Consider the following 25802-nt stretch of genomic DNA (forward strand, 5'->3'; position numbering starts at 1 on the left):
TTATCTTGTATTAAGAGGAACTGATGCTAATAAAACCTTAGTAAACTTAAACTCAACATTTTATTACAAACTAGAACAGAAATTAATACTAAAATGATGGCTTTGAGTCATTAAGTTAAGACAATATATCCTGTATGTTAAATAGGTAGAGAAGAGTACACTATTTTCCGAGTTATTTTTATCCACATTTTAAAAAATGTTTGAAGTAGAAATTTCAGCTTAAAATGATAAAGGCTTTGAGTTTCTAAAGATTTTATTTATGTATACCTGTATTTCATTACATAATTGTGGAAGATATTTTTGAGGGGTGGGTGGGTACCAGGGATTGAATTTAGAGGCACTCAGCGACTCAGCCACATCCCCAGATCTATTTTGTATTTTTTATTTAGAGACAGGGTCTCACTGAGTTACTTAGCACCTCACTGTTGCTTAGGCTGGCTTTGAACTCATGATCATCCTGTCTCAGCCTCCCAAGCCACTGGGATTACAGGCATGTGCCACCACACTGGGCATTTGTGGCAGATTTTATGCCAAAGTTGTTTTTTTTTTTTTTTTTTTTTTTTTTTTTTGCAAAAATGTGGGGTGTGCCCATTATACCATTATTTGAAGTTTTTTTTTAATTGTGCTGATATTACTTTAAATCATTCATTAGTAAAATGTCTTTGGTGAGAGATTATGATGCATGGAATACATATTAATGTACGTGAATGTGGTGGCAGTGGTTTTGCAATGAAATATGATCATCTTATTTTCTTCAATATTATATAATCAGGAGTTTACCAGGTTAGCCTTTGAAAAACTCTTGCATCTAACCTGCTATTTAAATGGATATAGTTCCATAAAATTTCTTTCAGGTAAGAAGATCTGTAACCCATCCTTATGGGCACTTATTTGGTTGATCATTTACAATGACAATCTTCTGAGTGCATGCTTGGCGAGGGGCTTCTGGAGAAAGGCTAAGCGGAGGCTGGGCTGGGCTGCATACACACTTGGTTTCTTCATCCCAGCTCTACCAACATGGAGCTGAGTAGATAAAGGTTATTTTCTGATGATTGACTTTAGTCAACCTCACAGTCAGTCAGGGATATGTTTTTCCCATGGACTATTTGTGTGTGTGTGTGTGTGTGTGTGTGTGTGTGTGTGTGTATGTGGTGCTGGGGATTGAACCCAGGGTCTTGTGCATGCAAGGCAAGCACTCTATCAACTGAGCTATACCCCCAGCTCTCCTATGTACTCTTTCTCCAAAATATAACTAAATATCACTGAAAATGTAAATTGGTATGCAAATGTCTGCACTGCCCATCCTATTTCAGGACTAACAGAACTAATAGTAAAGTCAAGCTGTAGAAACTGAAGGGATGGAGAGGAAGCCAATTAAAGTCTTGGCAATAACCAAGGGAAGCTTTCCTGGAGGGAGATAATAATTGCATTGTGAATTAAAGAATGAAAGATGGGATTTCACAGAGGGTAAGAGGAATAATGTTGCATGAGAATCCTGTGAAAAATATTCAGAAAATAAGAATGGGCAGTATCTTGAAAACTGTGAAGTTGGTGACATGTTTCATGGATTCTGTAGGCAACAGGTAACATGAAGGAGTGGGAGCTTGGCAGAGTGGAAAAAGCACAGGTTCCTAGGTAAGAAAATGATGGAGCTAAAGTCATTGATCTTCTATGTACTAGTTCCTGACCTCCCTGAATTTAAGTTAAATTGCAAGTAAAATGAGGATAATAACATTATCTTGAGAGGTAGGTATTAAGTAAGTAAAGAGCCTGGTATAAATAGACATTCAAAAATAATAATGAGGATAATAAAAATAATATTTAAAATAATTTATTTATCTTGAGAAGGTTACATCAGGATGAAAAAAGACAGGAGAGAGTCTAATAAATTGAAGGAGGTGTTGGCCAAGGAAAGGTTGAATTCAGGGATATATTGAGAAGTAAGAATCATGAAGACTTGTTGAAAAAAACTTTAAACAATTGGTTGCTATGGTGACCACAGTCATCACATCCACTTAGCACCCTAAATGCAGCCTGCCTTCTGCATTTCCTTGAGGGTAAGAAAACCGTATGGTTTTCTTGACACTGCTAAAAGTGAGATGTTACTAGATCAGATGAGCTTCTTCATCATTACTATTCTTTCATCCACCTGCTCATAAAATGAAGCTAGAGCAAAATATAGATTCATACCAGACTAAAACTAGCATAAATGCTTTATTTCTCACTTACCCACACATCTCATTCACCTTAGAAAATCATAGAATTTAATGTTGAGTCATCTGTTTAACCTCACTTGACTTCAGTATTTTTGGTTTAAGATGAGGTTGTTCAGTGAGATTTATTTCAATTCTAGTTCTGATATTTTGTTACTGTAATAAGGGCTGGTAAAAAATGAGGACTAAGTAAATTATTTCCAGCATGTCCAAGATTGTCTGAACAGGCCCTTTCAGGTGTGTTTGCTGTAGGGCTACAGAGACTCATAGACAACACAACAGAAAATTAACTGGTGCTGAGAGCTTCATTTCAAGGTGAAGAACAAACAGTCACAAAAACCACTGTCATTTCAATATCCAGAAAATGCATTAGATGAGGAAGAACTAATCCTCAAGGCAGTGAATGTCAGGGTTAGTCTAGTTGAGGATTCATGAAGAAAGGCCACCAGGTTAATGAATGTGCAATGTCATTTATATTGTTCTGGGCTCAGGTAAAAATCTCAGTGGGATTCACTGATATGTATATGTTGGATGCACAGGTCTTAAAATATAAAATCCCAATTCCTTGGTATGACATGTGTGGCCCCTAACAATTAAGTCCTCAATTTTTTAACCTTCATCTTATAAATTTCTTATTACACTTTCACAATCTCCAAATTTTGCATGCCAGCTGTTTTCAAATGTCTTTTCAATCTATAAACAATCGCTCATTAGCAAGCTCGTGTTTATAGAGAGCATCAAAGTGTCAAGCATTCTAGTCATGTGGGAACACTGATGACCCCACACTTTATCTCCTCACAGGTCTTGTGGTAATTCTGAACAAATTGCTTAACCTCTCAGAACATAAGACAATTAATTAGGGGACAAGCTGGAGTGAAAACAGGTCTATATAATTTTAAATTATATCTGTTTTTGTTTGTGGTTTTTGATCCAGTGTTGAAAGTGCTTTTTACATGGGTCTAATTACAGGAATAGTGATGAAAAGTATTTGATTTTTCTCATGAGGATCTAGGCCTCAGAGGTGATGGACAAATAACCTCACCCTTGAAGAACCAGGAAAGATGAAGGAAATTAAAAGCAGAGATAGCAGTATCCATACAGGCTTCTAGGTGAGGTGAAGTGTCTGATGATGATCACAAAGTCTAACAGGAAGCACTGGCTCTGGCAATACCAGATTATACTCTGAATGGAAACAGTGTCCTTATTCTAAATGTCCCCTTCTCAGAAGAACACTTAACCATATCATCTCTGATTTTCTCTGTAGTCAGGATGAGTTCCATTTTCATTGTTAACAAAAATCACCTGAAGGAATCATAGTCAGATTTAAAAGGGATAATATCCAAAAACAATGTATGTTACAGGTCTAGTTCTCTAGCATTATACATAATAGATGATGAAATAAAATGTCTTTTTTTATTCATTTATAATTTTTCTGGGGTAAATGATTAGCAAAAGATTAGTGCTTAATAAAGAGCTTACTGAGAAAATTATATCCCATCTATACATGATATATCAAAGTGCATAAATGCATTCTACTGTCATGTATAACTAATTAAAACAAATTTAAAAATTGAAAAAAAGAGCTTACTGAACCAATAAATGAGTTAATAAATCATAAAAGTATTAAGCCAGGTCATGACTGCAGTTACAGGAAAGGAATCTACTGCTTGAAGGGGTGAACACTACTCAGTAGCCAGAGACCATGTAAGCAAAGATATTCCTTACAAATGTTGTTTTTGTGAGTAAAACCCCTGTAGCCATTGCAGCCAAGTCCTCATACCAAGGCCTGGAGAATATAATAAATTACCAGCAATTTTGAACCATTTAAAGATACATGTATGGTTTGTGGAGCTACAGTTAGAGAATGCTAAATCTACTAGTCTTATTGATTCTTACTTCTTTATTGCTCTTTCTAGAGAGTGTGTTGTTTGGGATTATGTTGGCTGTAATTCTATAGTGAATCAAATATATCCCTAATGTCTGCAAATTGCTTTTTTTTTTCTTTGTACATCTGGCCATTCCCCCTTAACTAGCCAGCACAAGTAGTCTAGTGACACTAGATGGCAAATGAGAAGGAGGAGGAAGCTGTCAATTAGGAAGTGTAATTAACATTATCACCCTTCTCCAGTCTCTATCCCACTGTCCCCCTTTTCTTTCAAACAACCACAATTTTCAAAAGCATTTCCTCCCTGCCTTTCCTCTTTCTCCAAGTGATTTTAATTAAACTAGGTTTTATTATATTCAATTAATGTGGGGAAATATGGGAAAAGGAGGCCTATTCTATAAAACCTGGTTAGATTTTTACATATTTGCATTATTGAATCCTTTTTGCTATTTCCTCTGTAAATTAGAGAAAATGCTCACCAGGTATTCCTTAGCAGGACCTCCTTGACTTCTGCATGAAGGAAGGAATGCATTTTGTATGAAATATGTAATCTTTAGATTTTTTCCTTTTATAACTTTAAAAATTTTACATAAATATAAATATCATGCATATTTATGGTTGACAATATTTTACAGGAAACATAGTAAAATAGTTACTATGGGGAAATAAGTGCATAAACTTAAGCATTTTGCTTGGCTGTGGCACAAATTCAAATGAAGTCTTTAGCCTAAGTCAGGGCAAAAGCAGGGCAGAGAAGTTGGCAGTGTTCAGGGTGGGGTAGTCACAAAGCCTACTGGGTATTGCATGATTAATGATAACAACGCAGAACTATAGTTGCCAGGGATGCTATTTAAGACTGCCCATGTTTCTGCTCAGTGGAAACTCATTTTCAGTTTCTCATCCAAGTGGGAAATAACTCTGCCAAGATTGTTTAGCTCTTACCCAACACAGACATGGACGTTGGCTACCAGCAGCCATGAAGCATTCAGGTTAGAGAGGTAGAACTGGGACCTTGAAACAACTTTTCCTTGATTTAGCAAATTTGGTCTCACTACCTGTGTAATGAAGCAAAGAGGGAATAGCCCACCACAGATACTGGGACAATAGTTATTTGGAAAATAAAAAGATACACATTTAGTAAGAACTCTTTCAGCATATACGGGTTGAGAGATTTCATAGCTTCTTGGTGAAAGGAATTAGAGACTCACTTAAATTTTAATCATCATTTATAGATAGGGGCATAGTAAATCATTCAATAAACCATATACAGCTCTCCAAGCATCTTTGTAAAATTATTTAAATAATTTACAAAGCCATTCCTAACTAAAGGAATCCCTTAAGTATTGCTGTTACTGGACACCTGGACTGAATAAACTTGGTTTCATTATTCTAGTATCTATCTCAAATTGATTTATATGCTTCCATATATGCCTCTCAAAGTTTATTCTCCACATAGTAGTAGTCCGAGATCTTACTGATGAGACTAAATGAGACTATGGCTCCTCTCTGAACAAAACCCAACAATGGTCTTATATGTTACTTAGAGTAAGTAAATCCTGAAACTCCTTCCATGGCCTATAAGGAGCTAGATGAGCTTACCTGGAATTTTCTCTCTATGACTCTGACTCATTGTGAAAGGGTATCATTCAGAAATGGGTAGCCAATGTAGTTGCTTAAGGAATGGCTACAAACATATTTTGGTGATAATATTTGAGATTGTTTAAAAAAGCAAGATGATTATTTTCCTTAAATTCATTGCACCTACATTAAATTTCCAGATTTAATTTTATTTAATTAAATTTCCAGATTTAATTTCTACATCATTTTACTTGTGAAGATTATAATTGCCATGTAGCTTCCCCATTATCCCTGTGACTACCTTCCTATAACTATAGGTAGAGGCAGGGAAGTTAATGCAATAATTCTGTTTGTCTAAAAAATGTGGCATCCATGTTGAATTGAGTTTAACACTAGTGGTACAAATTTAAATTTCATATTTGCATTAACTTTGAATATTTGTTTTGTGAAACAGAACTCTGTAATTACTATTACAGAAAACCTCTGTTTAAACTGCTAATAAAAACTAACAGAAGCATTGGGCTGTTTTATAGCCAATTTACCTGCAATCTTTCCCATGAAATTCAAGGATGGTCAGAATAATCCCAACAGACAATGAAACCTTTTTCTATAAATGTACATAATGTGATCTAATGTAAAAAATAATGTAACAAACAGTGGTGATTTATGAACTATTAAATATTCGTGATTCAGAATTCTTTTCAAGTGTGCCTGAATTGGGCAGGTGTTAGACCAGGAAGAATCATGCTTTGAGATCTCTTATATGTTTGTGATCATCTATGATAGATCCTATAATTTGAGGCTAAGCTTAAATTTAATTCATTTTTATACTTCAACAGAGATGCTTCCTGTCAGTTCTTACAAGATGACTCAAAGACCTTAAAGATAGGTTCACAAAACTTGTGTCATTTGAGTCAATCTATAATCAATTAATTGTTATTCCATAAGCACATGTGTAATCCATAGCACTCTAGGGTTAGGTTTACTTCAGAAATAACACACAGAACAAACTAGGTCTGCTCAAAGAGGAACAGATGTGGGGTGGGCCAGCTGTCCCGACCTATGGACCTGCAGACCTGTGGCTACAGTACTGCCTGCTACATCTCAGGAGATGCAGACAGCCCCTGACCAAAATGTCCATTCTCTGCTACCCTGACGTCTACAACACCTTTTCCTTATAATAGGATTGGAATTTTGCCACATTCTAAAATTTTATTAGGTAACACACTATTCCATAGTTGTAACTTTTTCTAATTAATGATGAAATGCAAAAAACCTATACATATGCAAACACACACACACTCATATACGTTTTAATATATGAGGAGATATTATTCTGATCCTGTAATAGATCCAGTATAATTGGGGGTAGAATTAAAAATATAATGCACCCATGAGAAAAAAAATTCAAAACATTTTTTAAAACTTTAGTAACGTGTAATGAAATACATTACTTCAATACTCAGCAAAACATTTAGTACTCTGAATGGTTGGTGCAATAAGCACAATTTCTTATATTGTCATGTCAAGGCCTGCTTTTACAAATAATACTTGTCAGATGCTAAGTTAGAAAATAATGGGTTCAAACATTTTATACCTGTAAACTAGGTCAATGTGGTGTGCACATGAACCTTACTTTCTTGTGAGAATTTTTAAGTATCCAGAACAATGTTGTGAAAAAATGCTTACTGGATAGATGAGTAAATAAATAAATAAATAAATATGCAAAGTGAAGTTGATTCTGTTGAAAAAAGAGAAATCTTTTCCTCATTTTCTTATACTTTCAATGGCTTCTTGAGTGTGGATAGGAAAACTACATTTAAGTATTCAAAATACATTAGTCTCTATAGTGATCAAATTTTTCAAGAGCTAATTAAACATTTTAAACAATATGGTTAAATAATTAAAAGAAAAATACATAAGGCAGTAAGTTGCAAGTCATTCCCTTTCTATATTCCTTCATCCAGTTTTACCACATTTGCCAGTTTATTATTTAATTAATGGGTGTCTTTACATAGATATGTCTTTTGTATGTGTAACTGAATATGTAGTTTACTTTCTGGTCACAGAAATAGTGGTATTTGATATACACTGCTTTTCCTTGTGATAGTTCCTTTTGTTAGGGATATTTCCATGTTGATATAGAAGTAATTAGCTTGCTATATTTGTGATATATAGTATGATGATCCCTACATGAAAATTAATTTTTTACACACAGATTATTTTCTTACTCAAAATAAACACCTCCATCTGAGAACCAATTTGGGATACAGAAGTTGAAGATTTTTAAAAAATTTAAGATTTACTACCAATCTCCTAGAAAATTACAATAATTTTAGACTTCATTTGCTGATTACCTATCTCTGAACCTGATTTTATGAAAAGAACATGCCTCAAAATTTGTTTTTACAGAAATGTGTTGTTGCATCTTTAATACTTACAGCATGCCAAAACAGAGTAGGCACTCAGAACTTATTTGTTAAAATAATCAAAGGAATAGTAAGACTAGAAAGTCAAAGAAATAACTTAACAACTAATTACAATCTGCATCTGTAGAATTCTAGAAGCTGTCATGTTTTTAAAAGCTGTAAAAAGCACTGCTCACTATATTTTCCCTGTAGGAATTCAAGCAATAAAGTGAAAAACTAATGTGAAATCAAAAGAACTCCAGAGTGCCTTTGAAATATGATCCAGTTTCAAAATTCCTTCTTTGTTTCCTAATCAATATTACAATGGAGACCATGAAATAAAAACTAACATGATGTAATACAGTATTAAATGGGCAGGATAAACTTTTAAATTACTTTATCTACATAATTCATAATAATAGCACAACCAACCCAAATACTGACTGCAGTTATCAAAATACTGATCAGAGGACAAAACACAAAAGGGGACTATTTTTTAAAAAATAATTTTTGTTTTAGTTGTAGATGGACACAATACCTTTATTTTATTTATGTCTTTTTTATGTGGTGCTGAGAATTGAACCCAGTGCTTCACACATGCTAAGCAAGTGCTCTCCACTGAACCACAACCCAGCCCCCAAAAGGAACTATTTTAACATTTTATTTATTTTTATGTGGTGCTAAGGATCAAATCCAGTGTCTCACATGCCAGGTAAGTGCTTACCACTGAGCTACAACTCTAGTCCAAAGGGAACTATTTTTAATTGGAAAATTATTCTTTCTTTTTCTTAGTAATCCCTCTCTATTCAAAACTGCAATATTTTAAGGTTATTATTTTGGTAAAAATTTAAAAATACATAGACTATCTTGAAAGAAGTCAAATGATATCATTTTAAAACTAATAAACCAAAAACTATTTAGCAATCTAACCTAAGAAACCAGTTCTTTAATTCCACTTCTAGAATTCTATCATAGACAAAGTCAAATAAAAAAGCAGATATGAAAAACTATAATTTTAGTGTAAAAATTGATGCCTAAATTAAACATCTAACAATAATAAAATGGATTATATATTTAAAACATGCGTTAAAACAGATTAAATATGAAAGATAATTATGCTGAAAAACCTTAACAGTATGATTTAATTATGTTAGTGTACACATAGCAAAAATTGGAAAGAAGTATACCAAAATATTTATATAATTGGTAGTATTGTTTATTGTCTTAATTTTATGCTATGTATTTTGACTGTTTTCAAAATTTTCAGTTACAAAATTATTATTACTTTATCATTGGAAAAAGCATTTCATAATGAAAAAGTAGTATTATAGTGTGACCACTTCTTTTTTTTTTTTTTAAAGAGAGAGTGAGAGAGGAGAGAGAGAGAGAGAGAGAGAATTTTTAATATTTATTTTTAGTTCTCGGCGGACACAACATCTTTGTTGGTATGTGGTGCTGAGGATCGAACCCAGGCCGCATGCTTGCGAGGCGAGCGCGCTACCGCTTGAGCCACATCCCCAGCCCCTAACTTCTTGATCATTCTGTATTTCAACTGCTGTAATCATATGAATTCCATGAAGGCTTCTGAAGTAATGAATTGTGTTTGATCAAACTGAATAACATCATAGTACATTTTCAGTTTTGATCTGATGAACAAAATCACATTAAATAATGAAATCAATATTAAACATGAGGAAATTGGGTGCTGAGGGTAAGTTACATATAAATATTTTATAAGAGAAAAGCCTGCTAATTTTGGTAATTTATAAAGGGCTAATTAGATATTTACACAATACCTAATTTTATCTGTATTATGTTAGGTATCCAAGTTATGATGATGATGATAATGGTGATGACGACGATGATGATGACAGTATAAACAAATCCTACCTCTGCAGGTTCTTAGGATCTAAATTCTAGAATTCTGTAGAATTCATCCTAATAATCTAGGTAATAATTCATCTCCTGTAGATAAAAAAAAAACAATATAATGGTGAAATTATTACTTACTGTGGTAGCACAATGAATATCTTTCCAGACTGTGGCTTCCCTGGAGAGATCAGAGACTTCAAACAAGTTATCAAGAATCACCTCGCCAATCATGTCATGTCTAGAAAATCTGTCAAAATCATATACACTGAAATGGAGTTTTCGGTTGCTTAGTTGATCATATGCTACTGGAAATTGAAAAGTTTCATCAAACAGAGGATTTAAAGTCTTTCTGTGTACACGGGTCTGAAATTTCTTTTTCCTATCCGGAAGAAGATACATCTTCACATAAGGGTCAGATGTTCCTGTGAAATCTTTAGCAGGAAGATCTAGGGCTTTGATAATTTTGACAACTAGAAGTTCATTTTCATAATCATACTGCAGGGTAAAGTTAAGTTTCCCACAGGTTTTGACATCTTCTTTTCTGTTGCCCTCGGAGTCAACTGACTTCTGTTTGTACAGCTCTGGTTTTATCCTCCCAATGCTGGTGGTGGTTTCTCCTCTTTGTAAAACAGGCTCAGTGCCCATACTGTAATCAACACTGGACACTTGCATTTGCCTTGGTAGGTGTCTCCTGAAGGAATTGTGGCTGTACACACACAAAACATATCATTTAGGCAGATCAAATTAATGACCATATTATAAAAAGGTACATAAACTCTCCTCACCAAGATATATTTATACATATATATGAATTTAATTAATGAATATTTAAATCACTGATTCATACATGCACATTGATTTCCTAAATAGGAATTAAATTTATATGATATATATATTTAATTAAATTCATGTGATATATATATATTATATACACAATATGTATATGTATATATATGTTTAAATAGACACACACACCAACACACACACACGTGCATAAATACTTTTGAAAAGTGATATATGCAATATTCAAGAAGAAGCCTCCTCAAGTTCTAGAAACACCTGAAACAGATATACATTTTATGAGGCTTTGAATTTGGTACTTCGAATAATAATAAGCGCATAAAGAAATGTGATTACCAACAAAATTCAATATTGCACAAAAATATGCTGTCAATCACCTGGGTGTATCTAGGTGTAAACTTCATACAGATAAAGTATTCATATGACTGTTTTATTTCCATGTGGATGTTTGGGTCTCATAAATTTCATGTTTTAGTTGTTACAGTATTAAATACATATAGATTCACATGTCCTCATATGTTATTTCTAATGCATAAAATAAATAATTGTATATTTACTTTTACAAAGAATATAATGTTGTGACAGACAAAATTAGTACATTTTCCTTTTTTCAACATAGATTGGCTTTAGAAGCTCTAAGGAAACAATAAAAGTAGAACTCTAGAATTTGGGGTCAAAATAACAGTTTTAAAAATTCTAACTGAATTTCCTTAATCACTATTACTATTCTTCTTGTCAAAATTTCCAGACTATTTAATATGTAAGCTTACTAATGTCTTCTAAAGGTGATCTGCCTTAAGACCTGCTTCTCTTAACACCATAACTTACAGAATAAGCTATACCAATCCATTTGTCTCCTCCAGACTTAGTCCAAGGTCTTTTTTCTTGTCTCTCCTTGGTCTGTCCATCAGACTAATCATCTGTTCTTAGACTATAATTGTTGTCTTGAATCTGATAGTTCCACAGATATTTCCTAGCTACAATAATTTTAAATCCTATATCTCTAAGTCTTCCAGTTTAGAAATCCAATGAATATTTCTTAACAGATGTATTAATTCTACCTAAACTCAAGCAAAACTCATCTATTTCTCCCTTTTGCTCTGAAACCAGTTTTCTCTTTTAAAATCACTAACAGCACTAACATTTTTATGAGTCACTCATACTTGGAAACATGCAGTGTGCTTTGAATCACCTTCCTTTCATCCATGAGATTTATTCAGTTTTCTAAATCTGTTGATATCATATATTTATCCATCCCATTCCCTTTCCATTTCTGCTCAATCCAAATCCTCATCACCATATCCTTGCTTTCTCCAGTAGTCTTCAGCATACTCTCAGGTAACTCACTTCAAAATCCTCTGTTCACTTCTGTTGTCTATTGAGTTGAGTTCCACACCTTTATAACACTGATACTCAGGACATTGCTTAATGAATATTTAAATCATTGATTCATACATGCACATTGATTTCCTAAATAGGAATTAAAAACTTAGTGAACATCAAAAAACAAGGATGTTGAACCTAAAAAGGAGAGGAAAAACACAGGGGCTAAGGGCAAAGATAAAATTAATGCTAACTGTCTGCTAATACCTGAAGAACTTTTCATGACAATAGGGATTTATGGAAGCTGTAGGTAGGCAAACTTCAGCTTCATAAAAGGAAGCATTTTAAAATATCTAGAGCTATCCAACATGATGAAGTAATGAACTTCTCCACACTGGAATAATTAAAACAGAGATTAGATGATGAAGAAAAGGATTTTTGCCTCAAGTGAGGTGCTAAACTGTTAGAGGTTGTATAACCCTGAATGGTTGTGTGATTCTGTCATTCTTTGGTTCTTTGATAATTTTATAGGTTTAAATATCCATGGTATTACCAAAATGGGATTTGTTAAAAACAGAATTATAGTCTGAGGTGTTGCCAATTTCATTCTCTTATATTTTCTTATTATCTGTAACTGAACTGAAACGATGAAGTTATTGAAACAACTCCATAAAAAAATTTTAGAGCTGTACTTCAACTTATTCAGCCTTTCTCTATAGTTCCTCTTATACAGATAAAGATAAACCAAAAAGAGTTGTGAGAGTATGAACAACTCTTTGTCTGTTATTTGTATTAGTCACAGATTTCTCAAAAAAAATAAAGGAATTACAATTCAGTACATATACTGTAAATGGTATATGGCATATACTGTAAACTGGTATAGTGGCAGAACAGTGCCAGAGGCAAACGTGAAAATATACTGTAGCATTTTCAAAAGATCTCCAACATCCTGCTTGGCTTTACCTGGAAAAAGGGACTTGCAGAGTGCTGTTGCAATTATGTGGATGAAAATACTTACAGAAAAAATGATATTACATCCAGCATCGGATCAGGTGCTGAAGAATATAAGAAACAGATTGAGAGAAAATAATATCCAGTGATAATTAGGGATAAATATCAAAGGAGAATAATAAAAGACAGGAAAAAATTAATAAATAAACTATCAGATTTTTTCACAGTTAAAAATTAAAATACATCCTTGCTCTTTAGGTTTTTCTAGTAAAGACTAACAATAAGTACTTATGATTTGGCAGGTACAAGCTTAAATTCTTATCAACTCAATTGATCCTCCTGTAACCCTATGAAGTATATACTATAGTGTTCTCTAATTTACATGTGTGGACCCAGGGCACAGAGGCATAATTTATTCAAAGTAGCATAGCTAGGCTGGTGCTCAAATTAAAATCTGACTGAGGGAGCCTGGGCCTAGTGGCCACACCCAACCACCATGCTCTACTATCATATTCCTAGTTATGCTGCCTAATTACATTATTTCAGAAATTAGTCATTCTACTAAGTAATCACATGAGATATTGAAAAATTATTTATATATGCTTTTATATAACTTTTTCACTTAAACATTATTTATAACATACTTATATAATCCAATCAGATCCAAAGTTTATTTGGTTGAAATAGCTTGAGATGTATTTTTAGAGATGTTTTTCACTTCCTTGACTAGTTACCAAGAATTGAAAGGGAACAAGAATGTTCAATTTGTAAGTTAAATTATAATTAGACATTATGTAAAACATTCTTATAACGTTTACTGTTGTAGTACATCCTATAAAAAATTGACATATTTTGAAGTAGGGTCAAAGGAAAATGTGTTTACAATTTATGCTGTATTATATGTTAAAAATGGTCAAGTTAAAATTTGACTAAACTAAAAAATTGTTTGTATACAGAGAGATACACTAGGACTACTTTACCTCAAATGAGAGAATTAGCTACTAATTCTATTAATTAAAATCATACTGAACTTAAAATTCAATATTTTAGTTTCTATAACCAAGTATATAAGCAAAGTTTTTTTTACCAACTTAAATTTTGAAGTGTTGTTTCCTTAGATCTATCCCATTTTCATTTACTAGGCATGCCATGAAATGTAATTTGACCTTGAAATCCGCACAGGTATCTATAGGATCAGTAGCCTACACTGGACTTAGGAAAGTGGTCAAAGAGAATACATGAAAATAATAATAACAATATATTGTGAGGTACTAAACTGATCTATTCTAATCTGGTTTCTACAATGTTCCTAAAATATTTGAGATATTTTATTGAGTAATCAAATATTTCTGTTAAAAATCACTTTTACCCATGCAATGAGATTCTGATTCTTATTTCTTATGGATTTATTCCTTAATTCACACTCATACTCTTCAATGTAATAAAACTTAAATCTTCTATCCTTCCCTCAAAGATCAGAAATGTCTTCTTTATGCCCTGAATATGATTTTTTCAGGCTGTAAATCCTCTTCTAAAAGAAATCAAAGCCTCCTCTAACAACAGGAGTCAAAAACATAGTAACATTTTTGTTCTTGTAAACTATTGTCCTAATTACAGGGTAAATAGTGTATATTCTAAGTCACAGTTTAGCTAGTCAGTTAAGAAAAGCTTTAATTATTACAATGTTAAACTATTGCCATGACAACACAGATCTTTTTTTTCTTCTTCTTTTTTTTTCTTTTTCTTTTTTAGAATGACAGTGATTAGTGGCTCACACAAATATCCAACTGGTGGAAGTGCAAGCCATTTGACTGTTACTAATCCCATTCTCATCCCTCAGATCTAGCAGAGTACCATCCAAACACTGGGGAGAGTGCTGAATTGGAATCTGACTGCAATGTAGTAGCTTCAGCTGCCCTGTGCAGGGAGGGTCATTTCACTTGGCTTGAGCTTAATTTTCTTCTTCTGCAAAAACAGTCCTTTCATAGTTGTTGTGAAAGTAAAATGAAGTTATAGAGAACTTTGAAAACTGTAATCCTTTGTATTGATATTAATTATTATCATTAAAATTCAGGACACAAGGAACTGAAATTCAAATGCCATAATGAACTCTCTAGTTTTGACAAGCTCAAATTTCATCTTCCTATTTGGGGATGCAAGGATGGCACATACAAAGTTGTTCCTGTGTGAGCATGCCCTAGATTACTCCCCAACTCGTTTCTTAAAGTAAGTCTCTTTTCTTAAAGTGGGGAACTGATATCCTGTTGTTCTTATTTACAATGTCTTTATCATCTAGTAAGTTAACCTGATTTTTTTTTTGAGAAATCAAAGAGGAAAAGTAAAAATTTCTTTAGCAGCATTCTATTTGTTCTTAAATATGTTTAAAAGAGATTCTCGTCTCTGATTAATGGAATTAGCATTGGAAATTATAATATATTAAAAATTATAGCCCCATTTTATGGATAAGGAGGTTCAAATAGACTAAATCAAGTTTCTGATAAACAGAGTTTTCATCTTTTGCTTCTTTTTTCCTTCCATTCGATCTGAGACAAGGACAAGAGCAATTCCTTCATTACACAAATATCTGAGCTTTTATCATGTAAGGAACTGTGTATATCATGGCAGACTAAGTTATATAAAATGCCACAATGAATTTTTAAAAATTAGTTTACCTCTTCCCTGACTATTCTTTTCAATGTATTGCTTAGAAGCAACTTGGCCTTTTCCCCAAGAAAAGGAGATGGTGATTACCAATCCTCCAGAGCTCTATCTTGTTGTGGCTATTGTTTTTTCCACAGCCCTATACCATTGGTCTCCTGTCCCCCATTATCACTTTCACACCATTCTCCCTTCAACCACCACTTTCAGCTGAAGCATCATCAATGGATCACTTCCCTATTATTATTACTTACTTTTAGTCATTCATTGATATCCATATTGATCATTTTAAAGTCACTACTTTAGTCTCCTGGCTCACTAACACTCTTTTTGATGGTGCTTCTGCTCTAAATCCTTGCAATGTATGTTTCTTTAAACTGCTCGGCCTCTAAATTCTATGAATTCTTCTCCTCCACTGATGTTCTCCTCTTCCCTTACTCACTACCAGGTTTCATCCTTATCATTAACTGCAAGCTCTCCACAACTCCAATTTTATGCATGCCTCTGCCTCTCTCTGATCAACACCTCCCACCTTCCCCGGTTCTTTTTAGATAGAATAAATAACAGGATGTTCTTATTCTGATGGTACTGATCAAATAGAGTTAATAATGCAGGAATCAGAGAGGAGAATAACTAAAAGTGATGTGAGGAAAATGAGCTCTGGCACACAAGTGTGGTGGCTTTGGCTTTAGATCAAAGCCTTGATCATTAGTATCAATCAAGCAAATACATATTTATAGATGCTGGTAAAAGAATTGACAAAATGGTAAGAATCTGTGGAAGTTTTATGCTTTCTCTATTTTTCTTACTGAAATCGGAAATAAACTCACTAATTGAAACAGAATATGAGGATGAATGTGGCAGAAGTTTGAAGAAGGTGAGAAGTTGTGAAATAGCGTGTAAGATTGAGAGGAAAACTGGATTGCTGTGTAGCATGAGTACCTGTATGAGGAATGTGATCACAGATTTAAAGTGGATCAGTGAGAGTTGCTTTTTGTTTTCTTCCAGTCATATTCACTTGAACATGTAGAGATGACAGAGTTGAATTCACTCAGGGCTATGGTTTTACTGTGCAAATAAGAAATAGGGTGCAACTGGGAATTGTTGATGCATACAAGACAGTGGCTCTAATGATTTACTGCAGAACTGAAACCAAGTAGAGGAAAAAAATAATAGTAAGGAATTAGAGAGTACAGTGTGGTGATAGAATCAGTGGATTGGAGATTCTGGCAAATTGGAAAGGTTATCCTAGTTGAGGTATAAGAGGGTCTTAAAGAAATCCTCCATTCACCCGACTTCCTCTCTCTGTACTCCTGTTTCTCTAACATTCACAGCAAAACTCCTGGTTAGAGTTGAGGACAGTATATTCACTGTCCAATTTAACTCTTCCCTTTCTATTTAAACCTATGCATTTTCATATATGTCTTCCATTCTCCAAATCTTTTTCTAGAGTATGGCTTTTATAATGGCAGAGATTAAGTATTATTAAGTGTTATTAAGACTAAGTATGTTTTATGCATTCATCATAAACATGTGTTGGAACTAAGGAAATGCATGTTTATGAAAACAGTTTACCCTAAACTTGTGTCTAATAACATCAAACTTTCCCCAAATTATTTGCATTATAAAGAAGAAATACCAATCAACTTACAATTAGTGCTTCTGTAGAAAAATAATATTTATCAGTGCCAGAAAACAAACTCTTCAAGTTTGAATATATTTAGTAAAGTTCTATGTCTGACTTTGGTTCTAAGGGCTACCCTTTTCAGAGAACAATCAAGTGTGTACATCAGATCCACATCTTCCATAAAGGAGATTGTCGGGTCATGTCAAGTTACTGGAAAGCATGCTTTGTGACTATCTGAGAAAGAACTCAGGCCGCTTTGGCAAGCATTGCTTTTCTTGATTTCCTAAATAGATTCCAACCTCTTAAACTCTGTCTTTGTGAAACAACTTGTTTTCCATTCCTTATAGTGGCCTGGAATGAACAATTTCAAGTTTTGATTTCTTTCAAGATAATTTTTTTAACTCCTTTATAGTAAAGAAAACTATGGAATCCCATTGATTTCTTTTTACATAATTCTTCATTTTCCTTATAATGAGGTATACTGAGTATTCTTTCTGGCATTGTGTGTGATCATTTTAAGAACTACTTTTCTAATTAACCATAGCTAATTGTAAATGTTGTAAATCTGTCAGAACACATGAGTCAGTGATTTTATTTTCCATGTATATTTTCCTGCTTTTGTTCATGTCCCATTGGGTCTCCCATTACATTACCTAATTATTTGCAGTAGGTAGTTAGAATCCTCTCTAACAGTGTCAAACCTTTATAATTCCTCATTCTCACCAAATTATTTTGCCACTGACGATTCACTTCATCTTTATACCATAATGAATGCACAGAACATTGGGTCTCATACACTTCCCTGTGAGTATACCCTCATTAACCTCCTTTTAATATGAGCACAGTTATCTCACCACCTGGTGAAGAGCAAAATGAAGCACAGTGATGATAGATCAATCAAAAGCATTCACTTGGTACTTATTATGCACCTACACAGTGCTGGGATTAGGAAGGGATAAAAGTAGGTTACACACCCTTGTTCTCCGAGAATTTAGGATTTAGTTTGTTAAACATTTGGAGCTCAATAGTAAGACACTAAATAATGACTAGGGTGTAACTGCAGCTTTAAACAATAAAGGCTAATAAGCTTATAATTAGGCAGAAAAACTAGACTCTCAGTACATTTTCTGTGAAGATCTTACAGTAGATAAAGAAAGCAGCATGAGCAAAAATGGAGGCAAAGAGAGTTAAGATCTCCAAAAGTCTGATGTAAAGGCCAACTACCCTTCTAGTGGGCAACTGTGGAAAGTCTATTTGAGTAAGCAAAATAAGGTCACTGAATTTATATACTACTTTTTTAATTAAAAAAATATACCCTGAGTTTCTGGAGTCCTTTGTCTAGGCATCAGAAAGCAATATAAAAGTAAACAAGCAGATTCTCTGCCTAAGAAAGCATCACACAGCCATATGTCTGAGTATTTATAGAACCAAAATGGTATAATGGCTCCTTTGTCAGATTACAACAGCCTTCATTCTGTATGAGGCTCTAAAAAGGTTTGGAATGGACATAGAATGACTGAAGTGACAATTTTTTTTAACCACATGCACATCAGATAGAGCACTAGTCTCTAGATATGTAAAGAACTCAAAAATCTTAACACCAAAAAAACAAATAACCCAATCAATAAATGGGCCAAGGAACTGAAGAGACACTTCTCAGCAGATGATTTACAATCAATCAACAAATATATAAAAAAAAATGTTCATCATCGCTAGGAATTCGAAAAATGCAAATCAAAACTACTTAAGATTTCATCTCACTCCAGTCAGAATGGCAGCTATTAAGAATACAAACAATAAGTGTTGGTGAGGATGGGGGGGAAAAGGCATACTCATACATTGTCGGTGGGACTATAAATTGGTGCCGACAATATGGAAAGAATTTGGAAAACTTGGAGTAGAATCATATTTGACCCAGCTATCCCACTCCTTGGTCTATATCCAAAGGACTTAAAAACAGCATACTACAGTGACACAGCCCCATCAATGTTTATAGCAACACAATTCACAACAGCTAAATTGTGGATCCAACCTAGATACCCTTCAGTAGATGAATGGACAAAGAGAATGCAGTATACATACACAATGGAATATTACTGAGCATTAAAAGAGAATAAAATCACGGCATTTGTAGGTAAATGGATGGAGTTGGAGGATATAATGCTAAGTGAAGTAAGCCAATTCCCCCCAAAAACAAATGCCAAATGTCCTCTCTGATATAAGGATGCTAATTCATAATGGGGATGGAGTGGGGAGCCTGCGAGGAATAGATTAAGTTTAAATGGGGCAAAGGGGAAGGAGGGTTGAGGGGTATGGAGATAGGAAAGTCAGTGGAATGAGGACATTATTACCCTAAGTACATGTATGAAAATAAAACAAAAAGCAGGTAAAAGAATCAAAAGAAATGAAGACATAATCAATAAGTCTTTTTTATTCTGCAGAGAATTCTACTTTCATTTCCTTTTGTATCAGTGTTGTCTGCTAAAATAAAATTTTTTAGATTTTGAAAAAAAACAAGGGATCTTAGATTCTTCCTTTATAAATTTTCTTAGATTTCTTTTTGTTGATGTTTGATATTTCCTGATTTTAATTATGCCTGAACTACAAACTATATTAATTTTAAAATACATAAATACCTTCCCTTACAGTGTTTTATAAACTGTTGCCAAAATAATTATTGTAAAATATATCTCATACCCAAGAGACTCTTGTAGTGCAAATATTTTTGACAGGATAGCATTGGAATATCTTAGCCATGGTTTCAAGAACTCCTTATAATTTAATTCCAGCTGACTGTATCTTTCATTATTTCTCTCCTCATTTCTTTTCTAATCCATGTAGCTTACTTGGTTTTCTTAACAAGGCTACCTGTTCTATCAATTTTCATATAAAAATGTTTCTACCTGGGATGCCCCACCTCTTGCAGTTGTCATGTACAGAATGTGAATTACTAGGTTTCTCTATCCTCAGTGTAATGGAGTTTCTCCATGACTCAGCTGGAAATAATTTCTCTAGCCTCTGAATTACACATGCTGCATCACACAGTTGACACTTATAATTCCTTATACTGAAGTTGGTATCACATGTCTTAGCTCCACAGTGTATAGAAAATTATGGCATTTAGAGTTTTCAGAGTGGAGAGAGAGTTCAGAAGACAATGACTCTATCCATAAGTAAACATATTAGTTGAATGAAGTTATTAGATGAATGAACAATCAATCAAGACGGACATTAGAAGCATGTGAGTAAAAAAGAAATACACACATACTGACTGGGTCATTTGGTTGCCTGATGGGTGATGCATTAGATTACAGGCATTTGAAAAGGAGATGAAAAATTGGGAATTGTGATAGTTTCCAGTGATGTCACTAAACTTAAACCTATCAGAGTGTTATTTCAGTATAGAGACAAATGAAATTCATAAGAATGGGATGTTGTCATCTGCTGTCTTAGCCAAATGAAATAGAGTCCCAACAGCTGAGCAGAACTGGGGATAACAAGGCAAGGAAACTAAGTCTTGAAGTTAAATTTGGTTTGCGTGTGCGCATGTGTTTTTGCAAGTAGGTTTGATTTTGTCACATCTTAGGGAAAAGTTGGCATTTGAACTGAATAATCCGATTTGTGATAACATACTGTCCATCTTTGTGTCCAAGTGGGCTGCATAATGAACTCTGCAATTTCCTCTTCCTCTCTATATAAAGGTAATTTCTAGGATGATGAAGTAATTAGTGTAGATGAGGTTTGTTTTTTTTTTTTGAGAAGTAGGAATAATCAAGTTTTCTACAAGGAATTCATTCAAAGGCCAAACAGATTTAGAATCATGACTGTGGTCATTCACAATAACCATACACAATCCCCAATTTCTAATTGAGTGGAATGAGCAGGAAGAGGCTCTCTTCTTTGAGAACTAACTACTTGTCCTCAGCAAATTCTGTAACCAACATTCTTAGTTACAGAAAAACTTTAAAACTTAAACTGTATTCTGTCAATCTGATTAAAATTGCATTCTTACTCTTGCAGCTGCGTGTCTTCAGGCAAATTTTTAAATCTCTCTGGACTCCAGTTAACTCACAACTAATGAGGATAATTAATAATCCTTAAATCATACAGAAGGATTAGAAGAAAGGATACACTGGCACAGTGACTAAGTTGCAAGTGCTCAAAAATAATGTTTTTCTTCTTCCTTTCCCAGCCACCCAAATAAACAAGGGAACTCAAAGAGCAGATGAAGTATCAAAGTTCTAAGAAAACTATGAATTTGTATTGTGTTTTTCCTCTTAAAGAATACCAAATGTGCAATATAACTTTGCTTTTTTAATTGAGATAAAAGGTTTTTTCTGATGTTTTCAATTTCACATAATTACTAAGAAATCTGGACTAAACATATGTATCTTTGTTGCTAGTGCATATTATTTCCAGAAGCCACTTCTTTATCCAAACCCCAATCTTCACACATATGTTTTCATTCTTCTCTAGCTAAGGGTAATCAGGTAAATGGTCTATTTTTAATCAACAGATAATATTTTTGAGATAGAATTTTGTTTTTCCAAAGCTTCTAAAAACCACTGATTACTTCAATTTGTCTTTACTAAGTTTTCTTATATGAAGTGTACTTATCAACTAAGCATTGACTAATTCTAAAAGCTAAACTGATACATATTTCAAAGCAGCTGTTCATAGAATAATCTCCTACCTTTATCCTTGGTTTCACTTAGTGATAAACTGAGGTCTGGAAATATTGATAGGAAAATTTCAGAAACAAACTATCCATGAGTTCTAATTTGTGCATCATTCTGAGTAGTATGGTAAAACCTTGCACTATTCTTTTCCATTAGGATGTAAAATATTTCCTTGTCCAGAGTATCCATGTTATATATACTACCTGCCTCTTAATCACTTAGTAGTCACCTTGATTATTAAATCCACAGTCTCAAGTAACCCTTATAGTTACCTAACAGTACCTCACAATGCCTACATTTTTCACCTTATTTATCACATCACATAGGCATTGTTTTTTCAATGCCTATGTGATGTGATGAGAAGTGTGAATACAGTACAATTAGATATTTTAAGAGAGACCATATTCATATAGTTTAAACTATAGTATGATGCTATCATCTTATTTTATTATCAGTTACCGTTAATTTCTTACTGTACCTCATTTATGAATTAAACTTTATCATAGGTATGTACACATAGGAAAATACATAGTTTTTATAGAGCTTAATACTTTCAGGTATCCCCTGAAACACCTCCCCTGCGAGTAAGTGGGAACTACATTATTTTTAAAATGTTTTGTTGTTTAATTCAACATTTTTGTCCTAAACTTTTTGTAGCTTAAGGCTTTTTAGACATTAAATATCATATTTGGTCACAGTTTTCAAAAGGATAGTAGTAATGATAATGAGGAGCCACATGAGGTCATTTTAAATCAGTTAAAATCTCTCTCTATAAATATATATATATATATATATATATATATATATAATATTTTCATATGTATATATAAAATATTTTCACATATATATATAATATATCTCCAATGTTTTAGAAAAATGAGATTTACTCCAAAGCATTTTATTTTCATTTATAGAATATGTAGGAAAGAGTATATTGGATAATTATTTTATAGGTAAATATTTATTAAAGTTAGTATTTACTGGATTACATTATATAAAACTCATAAAAAGAAAAATTAAAATCAAACTAAAGGCCACTGTCCAGAAAACAAGTCAAAATAACAACTCATATGAAGCATGCCTTGATTATAAGATTTCAGTAGTACAGAAAAGCATGATATGGAAAAGACACCTCCATCCATCCAACTTCCTATCCCAAATATCCTCACTTCAGTGGTAACAATTATCCTGATTCCTCTAGAAAATATTTCAGAATGGAGTGTATTTATTTATAAATACAATCCTCTTTTATGCACACAAGAGATGTATTGAATAGTCTACCAATCCCAGTAGCAAACATTACCCAGTTTTCACTTTGATAGACTTCTCAACCTGTGAAATCATGTCATGTCAGAAAGCACACATGCACCCTACATTTACAGGGGTAGGAGGTAAGATTAGGAAGTAATATGGTTAGCAGAAAACATTAGTAACCTCCCAGTACCATTGAATTTACCCCTGGGTAAAACTAGTTGCTACTTCTAGGAACCAGAGAATATGTTACTATCATGATGTCATTTGTTTTAAGAATTGATGACTATATTTAGCAGGAAAAAAAAAAAAAAACCTCTTTGCCAGAATCTCTTTTTTTTTCAGTTAATACGATTTGAATATGCTGTGCCAGTTTTTAAAAGAAATTCAAACAAACTGGCTGATCCTCCCAGGATGAGGTAAAGTGCATTTTGTGAAGGCAAACTGGCTCCTGGGTGGGCAACCCTCCACTCTGTGTGCTCCAATATTAGGCTCCTGTGGAACTGCCCAGCGTAAGTTTGGTCTACCTGAGCTCAAATAAACAATGCCACTTTCCACAAATTTGTGTTCATGATGTAGGTGCTAGATAGTTGTAACCTAAACATTAGTCTCTTAGTTGTGATCAAGAACTGTTAAATATTTCCTGACCTTTTTTTTTTGTTTTGTTTTGCTTACATGATATATATTTCAAATGGTTACTTTTATATGTATTAATAAAATAAATTGAAAGACTACAGTAGCAGCTATCAATCAGTGATATTTCAAAGGAAAGAGCCAAATAATAATCTGTGTGACATGATTTTACTAATACCTCAAATTATACCAAGTTCTTTCATGTGACTGCTCCTTTTCTCCTTCTCTGCCTTCAGTTTCACCTGCTCCTACTTACACTGTCCTACCTTTCCCTCTTTATGGAATTATGTGTTTCCTATGCTTTTCCCATCTTTCCTGTTCCTCTTTTTACTTTTACTTTCCACTTAAGTTTTTTACTCTTCTGAAATCTCTCTCTCTCTCTCTCTGTCTCTCTCTCTGTCTCTCTCTCTCTCTCTCTCTCTCTCTCTCTCTCACACACACACACACACACACACACACACACACAGTTTTACACATTTACTCTTTCCTTACCGGGATGAAGACGTAGGCTCAGTAGTTTGTCTTTGTACACGTGCATGTTTAATTAAATGTTCTTTTAAAGCAGTTTGGACTTCTGCTGGGATATCAGGGGAAGTGTGGCTGATTTTTATTGCAGGCTCAATAGCTTTTAGTGCTGGCTTTCCATTTTCTTTAACCTCTTTTTTCTCTTCTGTCTCAAAAACTTCAGTAGGAGCATTTGAAATGCTCTGTGGAAGGGTACTGACATTAGGGGTCAAAGGTTTGCTTTTCCAGCATGGCCAGCACAACTTCCAGAAGACAAAAAGTGAGACAACTAGCAAGGCCAGGCCACAGAAGCTGACGACAACTGCTAACAGGCTGACTGAAATATCTGGAAAAAAATGACAACATAAAGAAATACAAATGAATCTTGTACATAAAGAGGCAGACATGGTGAGATCATAATAGATATTTGAAAAGTTTCATCCCAGTTATATAAGGAAAAGCATAACATATGTATATCATTTAAAAAATACAAGGGATTCAAGAGTTGTCCAAAAAAATGATTGACAATTTGCAACCAACTATGTAACTGCAACATTAAACTCTAAAGGTGCAACAACAGGAAATGCTTCTGTTTGCTTCATCTTTGATTTCAAGATGAACCCTCTCATTCTTTGTGCAGAAAATAATCTTAAATATCAGTGTAAGCATTTACATTACTAATTATGAATGGGTTACATTATTAGTTGTATTTTCAACTCCATAAATCCTTTCTGATAAATTTGTTCCTAAATTTTTCACTTTCCTAAGATAACCAATTGTGGGAGACCAACCTTACACATGACTGAATTACACTTCCAGGCTGGGTGCTGAGGCGCTCAGTCGCAGAAATGTGGCAGAGCTTTCCCCATCCTTCTTGGGTTCCAGGATCAGTGTCTTGTGCATGGTTGTGTCTTGCTATAGCCCCATGGGTGAAGCTACGCTCACCTGTTCCTTTGTAATATAACCCCTTACCCTGTTTAGGATAGAATCTTCCATGGAAGTGCCTTCTGTGTGTCCCCTTCTCTCACTGTGCTCTTGGGTGTGGCCTACCCAGGTGTCAGTCAACCTGCTGACAGGGGACATCATGAAGATAGACTCAGCCCCCTGAAACCTGACCCCTTGCCTCATTTGAATAGCTTCTCCTCAATAAAAGGGGTCAGCGTGTGCTCTCACTCTCTCTCTTCCTGCAGACCCTTAAGGTCAGAGGAGCCATCACAGCGACCCCAAAGAAAAAGGTATTTGTGTCTCTGTGTGGTTATTTTGTACAGCCCAGTCAGCTCAGTTTACCTGGAGTGACCCCTGAGCCTTTTAGTCACTAACAGAAACCTGGCAACCAATGTTAGCAACCTGATTATACAGTATTCTTATAACTTTGAAAATCAAATAGATTTCCTACGAAGGATTTTTTGTTGTTGTTGT

The 25802-nt window shown here is 33.9% G+C and overlaps 1 protein-coding gene across 1 annotated transcript in view; it reads right to left on the reverse strand.

Moving 5' to 3' along the window:
• SYT10 (synaptotagmin 10) overlaps positions 1–25802 on the reverse strand; it is a 53182-nt gene that overhangs the window by 12015 nt on the left and 15365 nt on the right. Inside the window, exons 2-3 of the mRNA XM_081309373.1 lie at positions 24372–24729; positions 10095–10662 (exon numbers count right to left, since the gene is read on the reverse strand). Of these exons, the coding sequence (XP_081165499.1) occupies positions 10095–10662; positions 24372–24729 (926 nt within the window). The remainder of the gene's footprint in view (positions 1–10094; positions 10663–24371; positions 24730–25802) is intronic.

This window comes from Spermophilus citellus (genome assembly GCF_964194105.1).
Source record: "Spermophilus citellus genome assembly, chromosome: 10".
Taxonomy (NCBI): domain Eukaryota; kingdom Metazoa; phylum Chordata; class Mammalia; order Rodentia; family Sciuridae; genus Spermophilus; species Spermophilus citellus.